Here is a 16,825-nt window from a genome sequence, read left to right as displayed (position 1 = left end):
GATATAATGCTAGTACTGGGTGATTTTAATCATAAGTTAAACCTTGCAAGGATTGATCAATGGTGTCGGGAGCAATTGAAGTACTATAACATTGGGAATGCAATATTCCCGAAAGTGACAATGTCAGAACATGACTCGGCTTTAGGCCAATTGTTGGGGGCTTTGGGGTTGATCTGTGCAAATGGTAGATTCGATGTAGATAGACCAGCAAAGCGAACCTTCAAATCAGGCCAGCAACTCTGCCCAATTGATTATATTTACACACAAGCCTGGAATTTTGAGCTGATCAAAAATGTTGAGGTGTTATCTGAAGACGGAAGTGATCACCTCCCGCTGAGTCTGGAAACATGTGAGCAAAAGAAAAAACAAAGGGAGACGGTGTTGCCAGTTCAAGTTGAGTATCCCAGACGACTCACAACCAGGATTACGGAGGAATACCTGGAAAATTGGTTGCTGTTTAACAGACGTTGCTGGTAGAAGACATCCCAAATGTATAGGACAGCTCCTGGTTTGAGAACTCAATTAGAGTATTAGTGGAATGTCTGAGGGTAAAAATTAAAGAAAGAAACACCAGAGGTGAGAGGGGGAGTACAGTGTATAAGACTGAGAGGGGATGGTTTGACAAGGAATGTAGGAAGGCTAAAAACCAAATCAGGCAACAGGAACGAAGATTAAGGGTAAAATACAGTGTAGATTTGTGGCATAATCTCCAGAAGCAAAAGAGGCTCTATAAAATGCTGGTGATGAACAAAAAACGATCCTTTAGAGAGAGCTGCTGGGATATACTGCTGACCGCAATAGAATCCAAAGATTTGAAAGGGTTTTGGAGATTGGTGCAAGGAAGTTCAAATAAAGAAAGGGGTGCCCTGAAATGTGTGATTCCTGAAAGTGAGTGGGCAAAATATTTAGGGGAAATTTATGGGGAATGGAATGAATCTGAATGTTTAAACCCAATTGTATGGTGCGGAGTGAGTAAAGAAATGGAGGATCATTTCTCTGTTGAGAATGTCAGAAAAATTATGTCTAACCTAAATTTGACACGGGCAGCCGGACCTGATAATCTCCCAGCGGTGGTAATAAAAAAAAGAGGCCGGCGTGGTGGGCCCTATTCTTTTCAAAAATGTTTCAGGGGATACTCACCACAGGCCAAATCCCTGAAAATTGGAGAGGCGCAATTATAAGGCCTATTCACAAAAAAGGTGACCTTAACTCTCCTAAAAACTATAGATTAATACATTTATTGGATATCGGCGAAAAAGTATTCGCCAAATTGATCTTAGAAAAACTAAAGGAGTGGTTAGAGATGAATCACGTTGTACCTCCAGAACATGGGGGGTTTAAGGAGGGCCATTCGATGGTCGACCACTGTTTCGCACTTTGGTCCATTGCTGGGAAGTCCATGGAGCAGAATGGTAAGTTGTGCTGCTGCTTCGTGGACTTCCGTGCGGCATTTGATTTAGTGGACCGTGGGAAGCTGTGGGAGACATTGGTTGGCTATGATATTCCAAGAGAACTGTTGAGCCTAATACAACTTCTGCACACTGCAAACTGGGCACGGATTATTTTAGATACAGATGGGAGTATATCTAGAAAAATTGAGATTGGAAATGGGCTAAGACAAGAGTGTGTTTTAGCCCCTCAACTGTTTTCACTCTTTATAGCAGACCTACCCTCAATTTTAAGTAGAGCAAGGGGGGCATGCCCTAAGATAAAGGGGGAACATATAGCATGCCTCCTATACGCAGACAACTTGGTAATTTTTGACCAAACAGAGATGGTATTACAAAGGAAGCTGAACAGTTTCCATGACTATTGTAAGTCAAAAAAGTTAGTAGTCAACATGGACAAAACAAAGATCTTATGTTTTGGAAGAAGGGAAATAAGAATAGCTGGTTCCTAGGCCTTGAGAAGTTGGAAACTGTAGAAGAATACAGGTATCTGGGTATGTGGTTTCAGAAAAATCTTAAATGGACAACCCACCAAGATGCATGTAGAACAAGGACAGCAGCGTCAATAAATGGCCTTAAGAAATTTAATGGAAGCTATGGAGAAAAATCACAAAGGCCGGTCCTAAAGGCATATCTAGCAATGGTGCCCCCGCAATTTCTATATGGGGCTGAATTACTGTTTTTGGGTGGTAAACATGGTTGGGCTGTAGAGGAGGGAAAGGTTTTGAAAAATCTATTCTCACTCCCTAAATGTTCAATGGTGCAAGCTGTAAGGTTAGAAACATGTGTAACCTCTTGGAAGTTTACAGTCTGTATGGCCCTAGTTAGATTCTGGCAGCGTTTGGGCACTGAGGAAGATCTAAAAGTCTCGCAATGGTGTAGGAGGGAAGCCTCGACGAGTGAACGATCATGGGCTAAAGGAGTTAGAAATTCCCTTAAGATGGTTGGTAAATTGCTGAGACTGGATGCAAGTCCCGTGACTTTCCAAATGGAAGTCACAAGGAAGGCCCTTAGGGAGGTAGGATATGAAGTATCCCAAGCCGAGGACCTAGATTATTTGGCGACGAAAAAGTCGGTACAGTTTATGGCCCAGGCCTGGCGAAAAGATACACATTTTCCTTATATGGATAGACTACCGAATAGATGGCTGAGGAGAGAAGTTCTAAGATTAAGAACTGGATTGAATCCTTATCATTGTAACACTAGAGTAAAATCAGTGATGATAGATAGTATTGGAAACTGTAAGTGTATATTGGGAACCACATGCAACATGATGCATATTTTATTGGATTGTACAAAGCTTTTAGAACCACGAAAAGTGATCTTATGTCCTATTTTAAAAAAATACAGTATACATAATAGACTTGATGCAAGTGACCTCCTAATAGAAATGATGATTTTAGATATTACTTGTGCACTGGGGAGATTTATGCAAAAAGTTAAACAAATTATAAATTGCGATTAGCGCAAGCCGTGTTTGACCTATTTTAATGAGTTGTAAGTCATATACTGTTTTAAAGTTTTTATGTAACAATGAATTGCTTCCTAAAATGTTTTATCTGTTTAAGGACAATTGTCCAAATAAACTTTGATTTTTGACAATAACTCACATAGTAAACCTCAAATAAACGTGTATCTATTGGTTGCATTAAATAACGTTATAAGCTGTAACTGGTCAGTGAAATACCAAACATACAAAAAATTGGTATGTTTTGCTCTTTTTAGCCACACCTGACTCCGCCCACAGACCCAATCCTCCGGTTATTTCCGCCCCTGATCCTCCGCCTACAGTTCCCCTACTTTTTTTCCTCACTTCGACCACTGGCAGCAGGTGCCGTAACCCTATAAAATAATCTTAATTGCTGACTTTGCAACTCATTAAGCAGGACAGATCTACAACAGTACTTCTCCTTGCTGCCTACTTCTTTGCAGCAAGGTTTTAAAAAACATAAGTATCAGTTGAGGCCAGGTTTTGCATCGGGGTTGTGACACTTTTGCGGCACAACCCAGATGCAAATCTTGTTTGTTAAATCTCATAATGCGCTTAAATGTACACATGATAGACCTGCTAAACACGTGTGTGAGGTCTTCCTATCTGATGTCACTTCTTGTGATGCCACTTCCAGGGATGTCACTTTCAGGGAATCTACGTGTGATGTCACTTGTCCTGATGTCATGTGCTCTGTGGCACGCACCATGTCACTTGCATACTGACTAGCTTGGTTAATCCCCCCACTTCCTTTTTAAGGACTTGTGCCCTGCCATAAAGTGACATCACACAAAATAGCTGTAGCATTTTTTATTTTAGTCTCTGGCCCCACTCCAATTTCCCTCAGGTTCACAATGTTCGTACTTTTTTTTAGGTCTCGGGCCTAGCGTACACTGCGCAAGCAGTGTCGCGCAGCCTGAGTCCTTTTCCTGTGGGGTTTGAAAATGGACCTGGAAATTCCACGCAGCTCGTGCGTGTTATTTCCTAGGTCCATTTTCATTGGCGTGTGTGTGCGTGTGTTTTTAAAAAAGAACACGCATTAGGCCATGGGTGGTCGCGTAGCTCGGCCCATGACCTATTGGTGTCTGTTACGCGCACCAAAGGCCATATATCTTCAATTATCGCGGCCAGACGCGGCTGCGTAATTGAAGACATATGCTGGAAGTGGCGCTCACGCCCGCCTACCGTCCCCAACATGTACGCTCCGCTCGCTGCTGTGGGCCGCTCCGGTGCTCGGTCTCTGGTGCTGCTCCTCTGCCTCTGCCCCCATCTCCAAAGTGTATCAGTACACTTGTCTGTGAGGTGTGAGCTGCCCCAGAGCTCGGCCAGCCAGAGTCCCAATACAATAAAGTTAAGACTGTGGTTATCAAGAAGCATTCATGCAAAACAAAGGCAGCGCCTCCCCCAAAAGCTTGGCGCTGGGGCACAAACACCTTTGAAATGGACACCGCCAAACAAACAAGGGCCTGTTGGTGCGTCTTTGTGTACATGTACACAGGACTGTAGAGTACACAACCTGTCCGCAACACCCCCTGGGCGAGGACAAAGGGAGGTCTCTACCATCAAGCTGCCGTTGTCAGGCGACAGGCGGAACTCTAACTAGGCGACAAGGTTTAAAGGCCTAACCAGGAAGCCATGAGCTCAGACCGCGATCAGATTACCCTGTGAAGCAGCCAGGCTACCCCTGACCCCTAGGAGCGCGCCACAACGGTCATCCTGTGTAAATAATTTAATAGGCTGGGGAGTACATGGAAATCTCCCAGTGAGTGAGGTAATGTGCTCCCTCAGAGGCCTAGGGTTGGCACTGGCAGTCCGCAAAGGTAAACAGAGCCCTGGAGACTATCTGCGGGCACAGGCATGCCACAAACTGCAATGCAACCCGGGGAAGAACTAAAGTCACCTTTAACAACGAAATGCATTCTGGAAGATGTAGTTTTGTGTCACTTACAACTGAACAATTTGGACTCGTGCACCTGAAAACAACGAAGTGTAAAAGGAAAGCTCGGGACAGGTTAAGATGTCACCAAGACATCTGTGGACTTCAGAGTGAACTCTTAACAGGGTTTGCTGGCCTCACCCCAGACCATTTGACAGCTGATTACTGACGGTGTTAAAAGCAGCTCGTTCACTGGAGCTACGCTAGCAACCAAGATGGCCGCTTAGGCTCCCGGCTCCGCCGACCTCCGTCTTCAGTCAGATAATCCGGTCATATATCCTGATCGTACGGTCAACCTCCGAGTAGATGAACCGTTGCTGAGTATGATGGAGCAATCCCGGTAATTTTATCGCCCTGATTGACGGAGTTGTGTCGTGTTTTGGATTTCGGCCTAACCCAGCGTATGAGCCGTGGCCTCGAGTACTGGCCCAGCCGGGTTACAGTTGAACATCGGCTGTGGGACTCAGACAGGGTCCGGTCTCTCGCAGTGGAGGTTATCCTGGCCCGATTCTGATGGTGGTCGTTTGGCCTGATTGAAATCGAAGGAGTGGTGTCAATTTTCGTCTGTGGCTCTGTGGGGTGGGGAGTCCCTGTCACGGCGCCCCGGTTTGCCGCCCCCGGGGTCTGCTGGGTTGGGCCCTTGCTTACGGTAGCGGGACACACACTGAGGCTGTTTATCCGATGATGCACCCTCCGATGCCGTCCTCTCCACTATTGCTTATTCCCCCGGAGAAACCGGGCTCTCCGGGATCACGCCTATGATTGAAAATCGACAGAGCGGAGATGGGTCGGCCGAACTGTGAACCGCCATTGAAGACCGCATTAACCGCCATCGGGGCACTTCATTCACATCTGGAAGCCATTGTTCACAAAATGACCGCTGGTATCATCGAAACTGGGTGCCCGAGTCCAGACCCGGATTTATCGCAAGAACAACAACGACCTGAATTTCCCACGAGGTACATAGTGCCGGAGGATGAGGACCCCGTGCCAGAAGAAGTGTTGATGCCCTTGGCTAGAACGAAGAGTGCTTGCGAACTTGGTTCTTTGACAGTATCGCAGCAATCACCATCGCTGCCGATTGAGACTGATCTACTTGGTTTTTCACTCCTGGAGACTTCCATTAGTGACTATCGTAAGGCAAAGACATCTTTTCCCTCCCTAGCAGTTTTCCTACATCTACGGAGGACACAACATCTGGACTTAATGTTGGTGAGGGAGATTATATATGTGGCTGAGGTTTGCAAAGACTCATCGTTTTTGACCTGTCCCAGACTGATCTTTATTGAACTCCTTACAAACTTTGATTCTCCTGGGATTGTGATGGTGTTGTCAGACAGAGTTCACATGAGGGATCGGAGGGGCCAAGGATGAGATTGTTTGCCTGGGTCTGATTTCGGGGCTTTAGAGGACACGGGATCTGTTACCATAATGTTTGCGTAAAGTTGGGCGGTGTTTAACGTCTCCCCTGTTTAACTCTGTCTATAACTTCTGGCTACTTTTTGGTTTCCACAGGGGTTGTTCGTTGCTGGCGGAGGGAAGGGAGACCGGGAGCTTGTATGAAACTCTCCTCCTCCGTTTTCTTTTCTACTTTTAGAACTTAGTTAGTTGGGGCGACAGGCACACTGCTAGTTGGGGTTAGGCGATAGCCATATGCAGGGGTGCAGGGTGAGGGGATGGGTCTATTGTTTCGTTTTAGCATTAGTTCTTATGGTATCCCTTTTTATTCCACTCTCTCTTTCAGTCTCTTCAATAATATTGGGAATTATCCTGTACTTGTCTATATTCTAGTATCTGGTGAACGTGCTTCTTTTACTATCCTGATTCTATGGGTGGGTGGGTTCTAAGGATTTACGCCTGAGCTGGGGGGTAGATTGAAATGTCGTAAATGCTGTTTCGTAATTATTAGCGCAGGCGTCTCAGCTACTCCCTTATCTCATCGTGTTTATCCTGATTTTGTACCGATTCGCCTATTCTTAGGCTTGAATGTATGACAACAGATATGTCTATTCCTTTTCCTTGTTTTTAATACAATAAAAAGATTTTTTTTTTAATTTAATTTTTTTTTTTAAAAGCAGCTCGTTATCCGTGCCGCTTGCAATCTGGGACGCATGGAGCCCAGTGACAGCTCGTAATTTTTAGTAGTCCCAGTGCCCATCTGGGAAGTGAATTTTACAAAACTGTTGCAGATAGAGTGCCTCAAAATTCGGACACGATTAAAATGGCATGGTGGATTAATGCACCTGCTGATGGGTACAAGCTGCGTGTCATAATTAGCATTATTAAAATGATTCCGTGCGCAATATGTGGCAGGTGGCTGCATCCCACTGTGCAGTAGTCCAAGCGGATATTGGCAGCTCGTAGCGCAGTCAGAGTCCAGCGGGAAGATGGAGGGGGGTGTGGAGTGTGTCTAAGGGGTTAAGCGGATTGGATAGGTTATTGAACAATGGTCTGTCTGACCGCTAAGTACAACCCCATCATGAGATCCGAGCCGCGCAAGCTGTTGTAGAGAAACCCACCGCCGTGTCACCACCCATAGGGGGCGCTCATACAGGCTGTGCATACCAAATACACCATGTACTGCTCGTGGGATCATGTTGAAGTTAATGGTTTGAGCAGGAAGATTAGAGCAATGTTGAAATTAGCCACAGAACGTGTGTGAAACGTTTGTTTTGTGTGTTTAAAATGTGTGTAGTTTAGAGCATGTTTCGGTGTGTTTAGGGTCTTCGTTACACTTGCATATTGAACCTTTACGATTTGCGTGTGTACTGTATGTGTGCCGTTTTGCCTGTGCACGTGTGAATGGGACATGCCTCGTTTGATAATTTGATATATCCACGTGTGAGTGCACATGTCCTTATGCGAGGAGTGCAAATCGCGTGTCTATGTAATTCCTGTGTATGCAATATGTGCGAGATGCATGCGTGTCCCTGGGTGAATGTGTAACATTGATGTGAAAAAAACTGATACCCTGCATGTCCTTGACACATGGTGCTTCAAAGTACCTCTGTTTCCTCTCTACACAACTCCCATCTCTTAACGGTAAAGGAGTTTATGGTCTTGAGCTGGTGAAGCTCTCGCACTTAAACACACACACTCACTGCCTGAGAGAAGATTCCAAGGGCACTTCGTTTGTTCACACCGCACTTCTTAAAATTATGATTACTGCAGCATCCCACTCTAAAAATGATTCATGTTCCAATAATGCAGTGCTTTAAATGGGCCGGTACTCACCGGTACCGAGTACCGGCACCTCTTAGAATTATCGCTCTGAGTACCGGCACTTCTCTACTGCCCTTGAGAGTACCAGTACTCACGAAAAAGGTAGGCTCACTGGCTGTGCTGCGGAGCAGGAGTGTAATGTGCCTCCCGCAGCCAAGGCGCCGTTTCTGTCACGCCGATCTGAGCCCCAGCTGAGCTTTTCAGCAGGGCTTCTTATGAAAATTGTCCGGGTGCTCGCCATCACGATGTGAAGTGCTTGATGGAGCAGGGTCCGTTTAGGCGAGCAGAGAGGTGAGAGAGGGGGGACAGCGAAAGAGCGCAAAGCAGGTAATGAATCTGATGTGTAAATGAAAACGAAAGAGATGTGGAAGAAACAGAGAAGGGCTCCTGTCCTGCGTAAAACAGGAGGGGAGGGGTGCCAGTGAAAGACAGAAAGAGAAGCAGCTGGGAGGTACGAAGGAGGGACCCAAGGGTGATGTCAGCTACAGAGGCTACCGAGAGATACAGAGTGAACATGAGAAAGAGAAGATTGAAGAGAGAGCACATTTGGGTGTGAGATAGAGAGAGGGGCATGCGAGCGAGAGAGGTGTGAAGGCAAGGGTGAAAGGATGAATGGATAGATTGATGGAAGAGACAAGACATATCTTTTCGGGAGGGTAATGAGGAGTTGCTTCATTTGCTTGGTGTCATAAGAGCTTTGGTGCGACGTGGTAGTATTTTCAGTTTCTTTTACTCACATGCTCAAAAATATAAAGTATTGTGCCAAACAACAGCAATTAACAGTATGACATTAAGAAGGTGCAACTATTGAAGAAAAAAAAAAGACATGTTAACATCTCATTTCTTTTTCATTTTTTGTAATGAGTTAATCTGTTTTGTTTATATAAACACATTTCTCATGCGTTTTGTTGTGCGCTTCAACTAATTAGTAGTTGTTAAGTTTCATCATGTCTTGCCCTTAGCCCCGCCCCCTCATTACACCTCTAGCTCATTTTAATGAGTACCTGCACTTATTTTTTCCCATTTAAAGCACTGCAATGATGGCATTTGGGAGTCGGTGACGACAGTGGAGTCTAAGACGGAGGGCACGAGGGCCCAGAGCCTGTCTAGGTCAGATGGAAAGGGTAGCTTGCCACCCAGGTCTGTAGCCAGTCATCACTCATCTCCCCTAGATGCATAAAGGCTATGGTAAAAGGGACGTCGTGTCTCCTTTAAAAAAAACTTTGCCCATCCCCATCCTCTCAACCACACCTGCAATTATCTGTAGCTAACAGGCTGGCTCAGCGAGCTGAACATTCACTGCTGCCAAATGCGGGGGCCGGAGCTAAAACCATGGCCCGGCTGACACGACCTTTCATGAGCTCAATGAAGGTTAACTGTGTTTATAATATCAGTTATTTAAAGCGCGTAGAAGTAGGTGAGGTATTAGGGGCCGCAGAAACAAATGGATCCTAAGGGCTTGTGAGCCCTCTGGTCCTATGAGCAATGCCCTGCAACTCGTTTTTAGGTCTCGCCTGTCAATGCGCTTGCGAGAATATAGGGGCTTAAACAGAGTTTAACCATCGGGGCAATTCTATGCAGTGCCCGTGAAAAGCAAGCACATTGACCTAAAATGCGCATGCACATGTAAGCTAGCCATCTACCACCAGCAGCTTCACTTCAGTTGAAAGGCATCTGCTCCGCCCCCTGCTGCATCAAAGGCTTTCGGCCGTGTCGCATTTCTCCTCCCCCCTCCCCACAGCAATGCCAAGAGCTTTCACTTTCACGGCCGCCAGGCCGTGTCTCTCGTTTCTCCTCCCCCCTTCCCCCTCCTCACTCGCTCATCAAAGGCTGCTCACTCCCCTTCTCCCCCGCCCCCTACCCCATCCCACCTGTCTTCATTTCGCTCCGATTTTTTTTTCGGCCGCCAATGTTTGATTTTATTTTCTACTGATTGTTTAGATCTCGCTTATTTCTCCGCAGCTTAATGAATAGTTGCCTCTTGCAATATTACTGTATCAGCCACGGTTCAGGAAATAACACTTCACTCTGAAGCAGACTTGTGCTTGTTTATCCCCTGATGGCATCCAATGTATAATCATTCATTTGTGAATTCATTCTTACCCATCTGAATGTTTAATCCTCTATTTGTGTGCACATTGCCTCGAATATGTGGGCAGCTGTGGGGCAGCTCAGGAGGCTATGTACCCTCACAATGGCACCTTCAAGTCAAGGGTTGGAAACCCGGCACCGCAGAGTCTGCTTTTCATCCTTTCCGAGTCGATACAAAGAACACAATTTCGTTGTGTAGTCATGCATAGCCTTTTATCCTTCGTATCTCGATACGGACTTGGGGTTGTCCATGCAACTGCTGTTCAGTTTGCGATGAGTCTTGTTGCAATAGCAGCCAAACTCCCTTCATAAATTAAAGAAGTGTCACAAGCGCCGTGAATCACTGACAAGAGTCAGCACCTTTAGTTGTACCAGCACCTTTAGTTGTACCGGAGACAGTCTTTCAAAGTCCCATAAAACCATGCGGAACAACTATGCCAGAACCGCTCTGTTGATCAAGGACCCCGCCTGCGTCAGCTCCTATATCTCCCCCAGCGGCCGAGAGAGGAGGGGGCTGCTGATCCGGCTGCTCGATCCACTCCCGGAGCTGTGGGGGGACGTGGGCTCCACCGGCCGTGGGGCCGCGCTTGTATTACAGTGCTTGTTTTTATTTCTTTTTGAAGCTCCTATTCTGGTATTTTCCAATGTGCAGCGGTCAGGCACAGGCCAGCCCATGGCATCGCCAGAAGGCGTTTCTTTGACCGGAGTATGCGGGCCCTGCTGGATGACGCGCCTCGGGATCCTGGGAGGTTTGTGGTTGCCGAGTTTGTTGGGCTGAGCCGAAGAGCTTAAACTACACATCACAGACAACAATGCAAGATGGCTCCAACTCAACAAACTGTTTTAATACAGGGGGCTCTCTACACCCGATGGGCAACCCCTAGCAAGCGGTCCGAAGAGCATATCCTGTAAGTAGCCTGGCGTGCGTCCAACAGGGTGGTTCGTGTTCCACCGCGACCCATATTTAAGTTACAGAGTAAAGCACAGTGCAGCAATAGCATTGTACGAGTGATTAACCAGTGTCACACATGCTCGTCAGCTGGGCGGCCAGGATTAAGATGCAGAGCCCCAGAATCCACCGTCCATCATTTAGCAGCTATACGTTGTTCCACCCACCCGTTTAGTTTCATTTTAGGTTCAGTTCACATTGTTACAGGGTGCTACGACCAGCAGTGTGTCGTATGGATTTATTTTCTGACGTAGGTTAGGCCACATTTGTTCATAAATGTCACACGCATTTAAGTTTCATGTTAGCGTGCTGTGCGTTTAGGTGTCACTTTTCACCTCGTCTCCGGTCATGTGTTCTCATTCAAACATTGCAGTTTTTGCCAAAGGGCGGTGCCGGTGGCCTGAAGGTAGGGTCTCTGGGGGGCTGGTGGACCATGCTGGACCGCTTGCTAGGGGTTGCCCATCGGGTGTAGAGAGCCCCCTGTATTAAAACAGTTTGTTGAGGTGGAGCCATCTTGCATTGTTGTCTGTGATGTGTAGTTTTAAGCAGAGAAAAATGTTGTTCATTAATTAACCCCCAATGCTGTGTTGTTGGTTTTTTGTGTTAATTTGCAAAAAATGTACCTATAATATCCCAAAATGACTGTAGTTGTTTCTAGGCCGACATAATATTTATGCCTGCACCAGTCCTAGCCTGCCCGGGGAAGGTGTGGTGGTAGCTGCCAGCAGTAAAGTGCTACAGCACCATATCCAAAAGACAAGCAAGAACAGACAGAAACCACTACCATCGGCCTCTTATGTCCGTTTTGATTAATAAAATTGGTCCCTACTTCCAGTAGTCCGGTTCGCGTGGAGCCTGTAGGTTTGTGGGCCCTAGGCCCTCATGCTAATAAGGAGCGAGACACAGACACACTGGATGCATGGTGCAGCTGGCCCAGAGCACGTGGGCTCGGCCTCTTTTATTTAGCCTGTGTCACCTGACCAGTGACATCAGTGGTGGGTGGGTGTTCAGTGTAGTTACAGGCTCAGCACTTGAATGCTGACCGACTCTGAGTCCTTACAGAGTCATCAGCTGCTCATTTTTCAAATGGGAACTATCAACTCTGTGTATTGCATCTCCCACAAAGATGGCCAATATGGGATGAAGGCAACTTTTTTGAAGTAGCCTGAAAGCACGACAAGTGCTATAAAACCAGCTAACGTAAATTCACCTTTGATGCTGAAGACAGAGGGGTAAGCAGTGATGGACACACATGTGCATTTCTTCCTACGGGAGTCATTCCGCTTGTGTTTGGCAGTGTTTGGGGAGTGGTGGCAGAGAGCGGTCACAGGCAGGGCATACACCGCCCGTGAACCGGAGATGGGCGAGCCATTTACAGCTGGCAGTCACTATGGCCCTCCAGCAGCTGGTTTTAATTTGCAGTCCCCACCTGTGGGAGCAAGGTCAGTAAGGGGTGGGGATACAGTTAAAAACTGTAAACTTAAGTTTGAGCACAGGCCCATGTAGCGGATGCCTTAGCCCATTTAGCTACCAAACTATCTGTCTGTGTGTCTGTGTATCTCTGTGTGTGTCTCAGTCTCTATGTGTGCGTGTCTGCCTGTGTGCGTGTGTCTCTCTATATGTATACGCCTCTGTCTCTGTGTGTGCGTTTCTGTGTGCATGTCTCTGTCTGCGTGTGTTTTTTGCTGTGTGATATGCGTGTGTTTTTTGCTGTGTGCGTGTTTCTGTGTCTGTGTGTGCATCTCTATGTGCGTGTTTCTGTCTTTCGGTGCACATCTCTGTCCCGGTGTGCGTCTCTCTATCTGCGTGTATTTTTCTGTGTGTGCGTCTCAGTGTCTCAGTCTCTATGTGTGAGCGTCTGTATCTGTGTGTGTCTCTCTTTATGTATACGCCTCTGTCTCTGTGTGTGTGTTTGTGTGCATGTCTCTGTCTGCATGTGTTTATTGCTGTGTGTGCGTTTCTGTGTCTGTGTGTGCATGTCTATGTGCGTATTTCTGTCTCTCGGTGCACATCTGTCTCGGTGTGCGTGTCTATATCTGCGTGTATTTTTCTGTGTGTACGTCTATCTCTGTGTGTGCGTCTCTATATGTGCATTTATCCCTGTAAGTACGTCTCTTCTCTGTGGGTGCATCTTTGTTTCTGTGAGTCTATGTGCGCGTCTCTTTACGTGTGTCAGTTTCTATGTGTGCATGTTTCTATGTGCGTGTCTGTCTCTCATGCCACATCATTTCACTACACAAATACACCACACAATTTCACGCCACACAATTCCACAACTAACCCACATAATTCCACTACGCACTACATGCATACACTCCATAACACATGGCTAAAAGACATTGCCATTTACAATGCCATTAGCTCTAACTCAAATAAATCCGAGACCTATTGCATTTCCAATGCTTCTTATGCACTTCAGCAACTGTGGCTGGCCTGGTCATTCGTTTGGTCACTTCCTCACATCTCTGTAGAAGAATGGAATTCTCACATGGTAAAGGCAAAGAGGCAACGAGGCAACGCGTCCAGCTGTTTCATCAAAACACAGCGGGCAAGCAACCGGAGAACATTTTGGTTATTGCATTATATTTGTGTCAGCCTTTCATCATTTTCAATAAACAGAACACTTCATTTCTAAAGTGCAGAGGAGGAGGTACCCATTTAAACATACGTTTCTTCATTATCGGAAGATTGCAAAAAATAAATCAAAAACATTTAATTGGGGGTTTCTTTCAGACAACGTTCTCCTTCCTATATGCGCCACCTCTGAACTTAATTAAGTCGTCCTCCAATTAACAGTACAGTACACATCGTAGCAGTAAGATTTACGCTTTGGAAACACTTATTTCGAAGATTTCAACTCATTTTGTTCTAGTTCATTTTCAGCAGCTCAGGAAATAAAAAGTACATGTTTACGCGCGTTTACTTGCCTGTTTCCAAACTCTACTTTCAGCTCCATCAAAATGATCAAGTTTCTGCTCAAACCATAGCTCCTCTGCCGCGCGGGAAGGTATGCTATTGCTAACAAGCTGCTGCGGATACCTAAAGGCAAACACACCTAGGCACAGCGAACACAGCAGAAACACACGCAGCGCCGCGGAAGCCATGTCTGCACTGAACAGGGAAGCAGAGAACAGGTCATATGACTTACTGTCAGCTGACGGGCACGTGTGGCACAGTTACGCTTTCCTTATTTGTCTATTTATTTTTTTAAACTCCGGACAGACCGAAGTTCCCTTAACAACTGAAACTAAGGAAGTTTGTAGAGCTCTTGAGCGTTCCAGTGTTATGAGTGAGTACCTCATCCATTCTTGTATTTACGTTGATATCTAGGACTTGTAACATCTGGTTAACTAAGACTACATATCCCAGCATACAACGGTTACGAATTTAGCTGGGCGAGTTACGCATAGAACTGAGACACTTGAGGATTCTGAAGAAGTAGAAAAGAACAGGACATTACACGCAAGAAAATGCATCATTTTATTTTGAACGGAACCAGAGATATTACAATGCATGCTCAGGGCTTTAAGTGGGCCGGGTCTCACCGGTGCTCACCGGCAGTTTTTTTTAAGAGGGCCTCTAAACGGGTCTCGGGTTCTAGTTTGGGCCCTGGCACAGCCGGTCCATTTTTTTCCGGACTGCAGTGACAGCAGGCACATCGATGTGTTACGGCGTGACGTCATGGCAGGTGAGCATTGTAGGAGAGGGAAATCCTTTAAAGAGAGTCATTTACTCTCTGGATTTCCCTTTTCTTTTGGAAACTCCGGAGCAACATTTAACTATTTCACAAATGTCCCAAAGGAACAGGAGCAAGCACTCAGCTGGGTCGTAATAATCCATTCATTTGTAAAAACCAGGCAGACGCATTTCGACAAGAAGCTGTCTTTTTCATGCGTTACGCAAATGTACTTAACCAGTGTTCTTTATATGTGAGGCTTTCCTCACTCTCATTGGTTAGTCACAGTCCAATGATATTCAAAGTACATCAACATGCACCACTTGCTTGAAAGAAGAAATGGTGCAGGTTGAGTTCATGAATCATAAATATATATTCACACGCATTGAATGCAAGTTCCAAAGTGCTATTCACATTCTCGAGAGCACGTTGGTACGTGAACACATTCACTGCAGTGATTCCATAAAGAATTTCACATGCTCTCTCTCGTTCTGCCACCAAATGCCATATCAGGAGAGCTATTTCCAAGTGAGTGCATATTTAGTACTTGCATTCTCCATTCTGGTAATGTTGACTCAGTGTAATCTAGTATGTCTCTCCTTCTCTGCACAAGGGGAAGGGTTTTAAGTGGGCCGGGTCTCACCGGGTCTGAGCACCAGCAGTCTTTTTTTAAAGGGGCCCTCGAAACGGGTCTCTATCGGGCTCTGTTTTGTGCCTTGGCACAGGCAGCCAGTTTTTTTTCCCGGACTGCGGTAACAGATGGCACATCGATATGCGCGTGCTCACTTCTCACTAGTGGAGAAGTTACAGCATGAGTCAGGCCAGGTGAGCATTGTAAGGGAAGCGAAATCCCCTAAAGAGAGTCATTTTCTCTCTGGATTTCCCATCCATAGTCACTGCTTATTTATCTAATGCAACTAACAACCATTGGCAAATCCAGAAGTCCTGACTTGTTGTAGGTATGATGTTACTTGTATCCTATATTTAGATACAATGTCAGAAACAACAAACTACAAGTCGGGCAGCACACTATGCTAAGCACAGATCTTTTAAGTTAAGTGTTTTTCAGCCACGCCCTTAATTACATCGGCCGCGCCCCTTTGAGAGTCCCTCCAGTTTTTTCATCCCACTTAAAACCCTGACAAGGGGGTTCCAACAGCATATAATATTTGTTGCACAAAGCCACATTTAAACTGCTGAATATTGCGGACTTGTGCTTCCTTTCATGCAAGTGGCTGCACGTGATTTAAGTATTTCACAAATATCCCAAAGGAGCAGCACCACTCAGCAAGATAGTAGTAATACATTTACATGTAAAAACTAGGGAGACGCGTTTTGACAAGAAGTTGTCTTTCTCTCTGCCATTACGTAAATTTCCTCAAACAATGTGTTTTTTTATGTGAGGCTGTCCTCACGCTTATTAATTGGTCACAGTCCAATGATATTCAAAGTACATCAACATGCATTAATTGCTTGAAGCCCTACCCCTATATATATATATATATATATATATATATATATATATATATATATTACCTACTGGCGGTCGCCAGTAGGTATATATAGTTAGGACGGTTTCCCATAGGAAATCCCCAACATTCTATTGGGAATAACTTTGGCCCTGGTTGATGAATCTTCGCAAATTTCTCAAAGAAGATGGCTCGCTCCGCTCCGCTCCTTCCCTGAAAGTTTGGGGGGGGATTCGTCAAGTGGGGGCTGAGAAAAAAGGGGGGTCCCAAAACGTGTTTTCCCCATGTTAATTTCCATAGGACCTTTAGACTCAGCTACAGCTTGAACCGCTGAAGGGAATTACACCAAACTTGTCAAAATGGTAGTGTCTGGTATGCAGATCACGCTTTTGGTAAAATTGTGTAAATCCCTCCAGTGGTTCCTGAGAAAATTAGAAGAGAAATCAAAGAGAAATCAATTATATATCTATAAGCGCGAACGCGTGCGCGCACCCCGCGATTTTTTTCGATTTTTTTTTGGGGGGGGGGGGCTTGGGGGGCGGGGC

The 16,825-nt window shown here is 45.8% G+C and overlaps 1 protein-coding gene across 1 annotated transcript in view; it reads right to left on the bottom strand.

The window, feature by feature from the left end:
* Positions 1 to 14,270, bottom strand: part of LOC147683491 (putative serine protease K12H4.7) — a 599,324-nt gene extending 585,054 nt beyond the window's left edge. Inside the window, exon 1 of the mRNA XM_086943904.1 lies at positions 14,063 to 14,270. Within this exon, the coding sequence (XP_086800030.1) occupies positions 14,063 to 14,239 (177 nt within the window). The 5' untranslated portion in view covers positions 14,240 to 14,270. The remainder of the gene's footprint in view (positions 1 to 14,062) is intronic.
* Between the last annotated feature and the right edge of the window lie 2,555 nt (positions 14,271 to 16,825).

This window comes from Lissotriton vulgaris, chromosome 11 (genome assembly GCF_964263255.1).
Source record: "Lissotriton vulgaris chromosome 11, aLisVul1.2, whole genome shotgun sequence".
Lineage (NCBI taxonomy): Eukaryota > Metazoa > Chordata > Amphibia > Caudata > Salamandridae > Lissotriton > Lissotriton vulgaris.
This window is presented reverse-complemented; position numbering and strand designations above follow the sequence as displayed.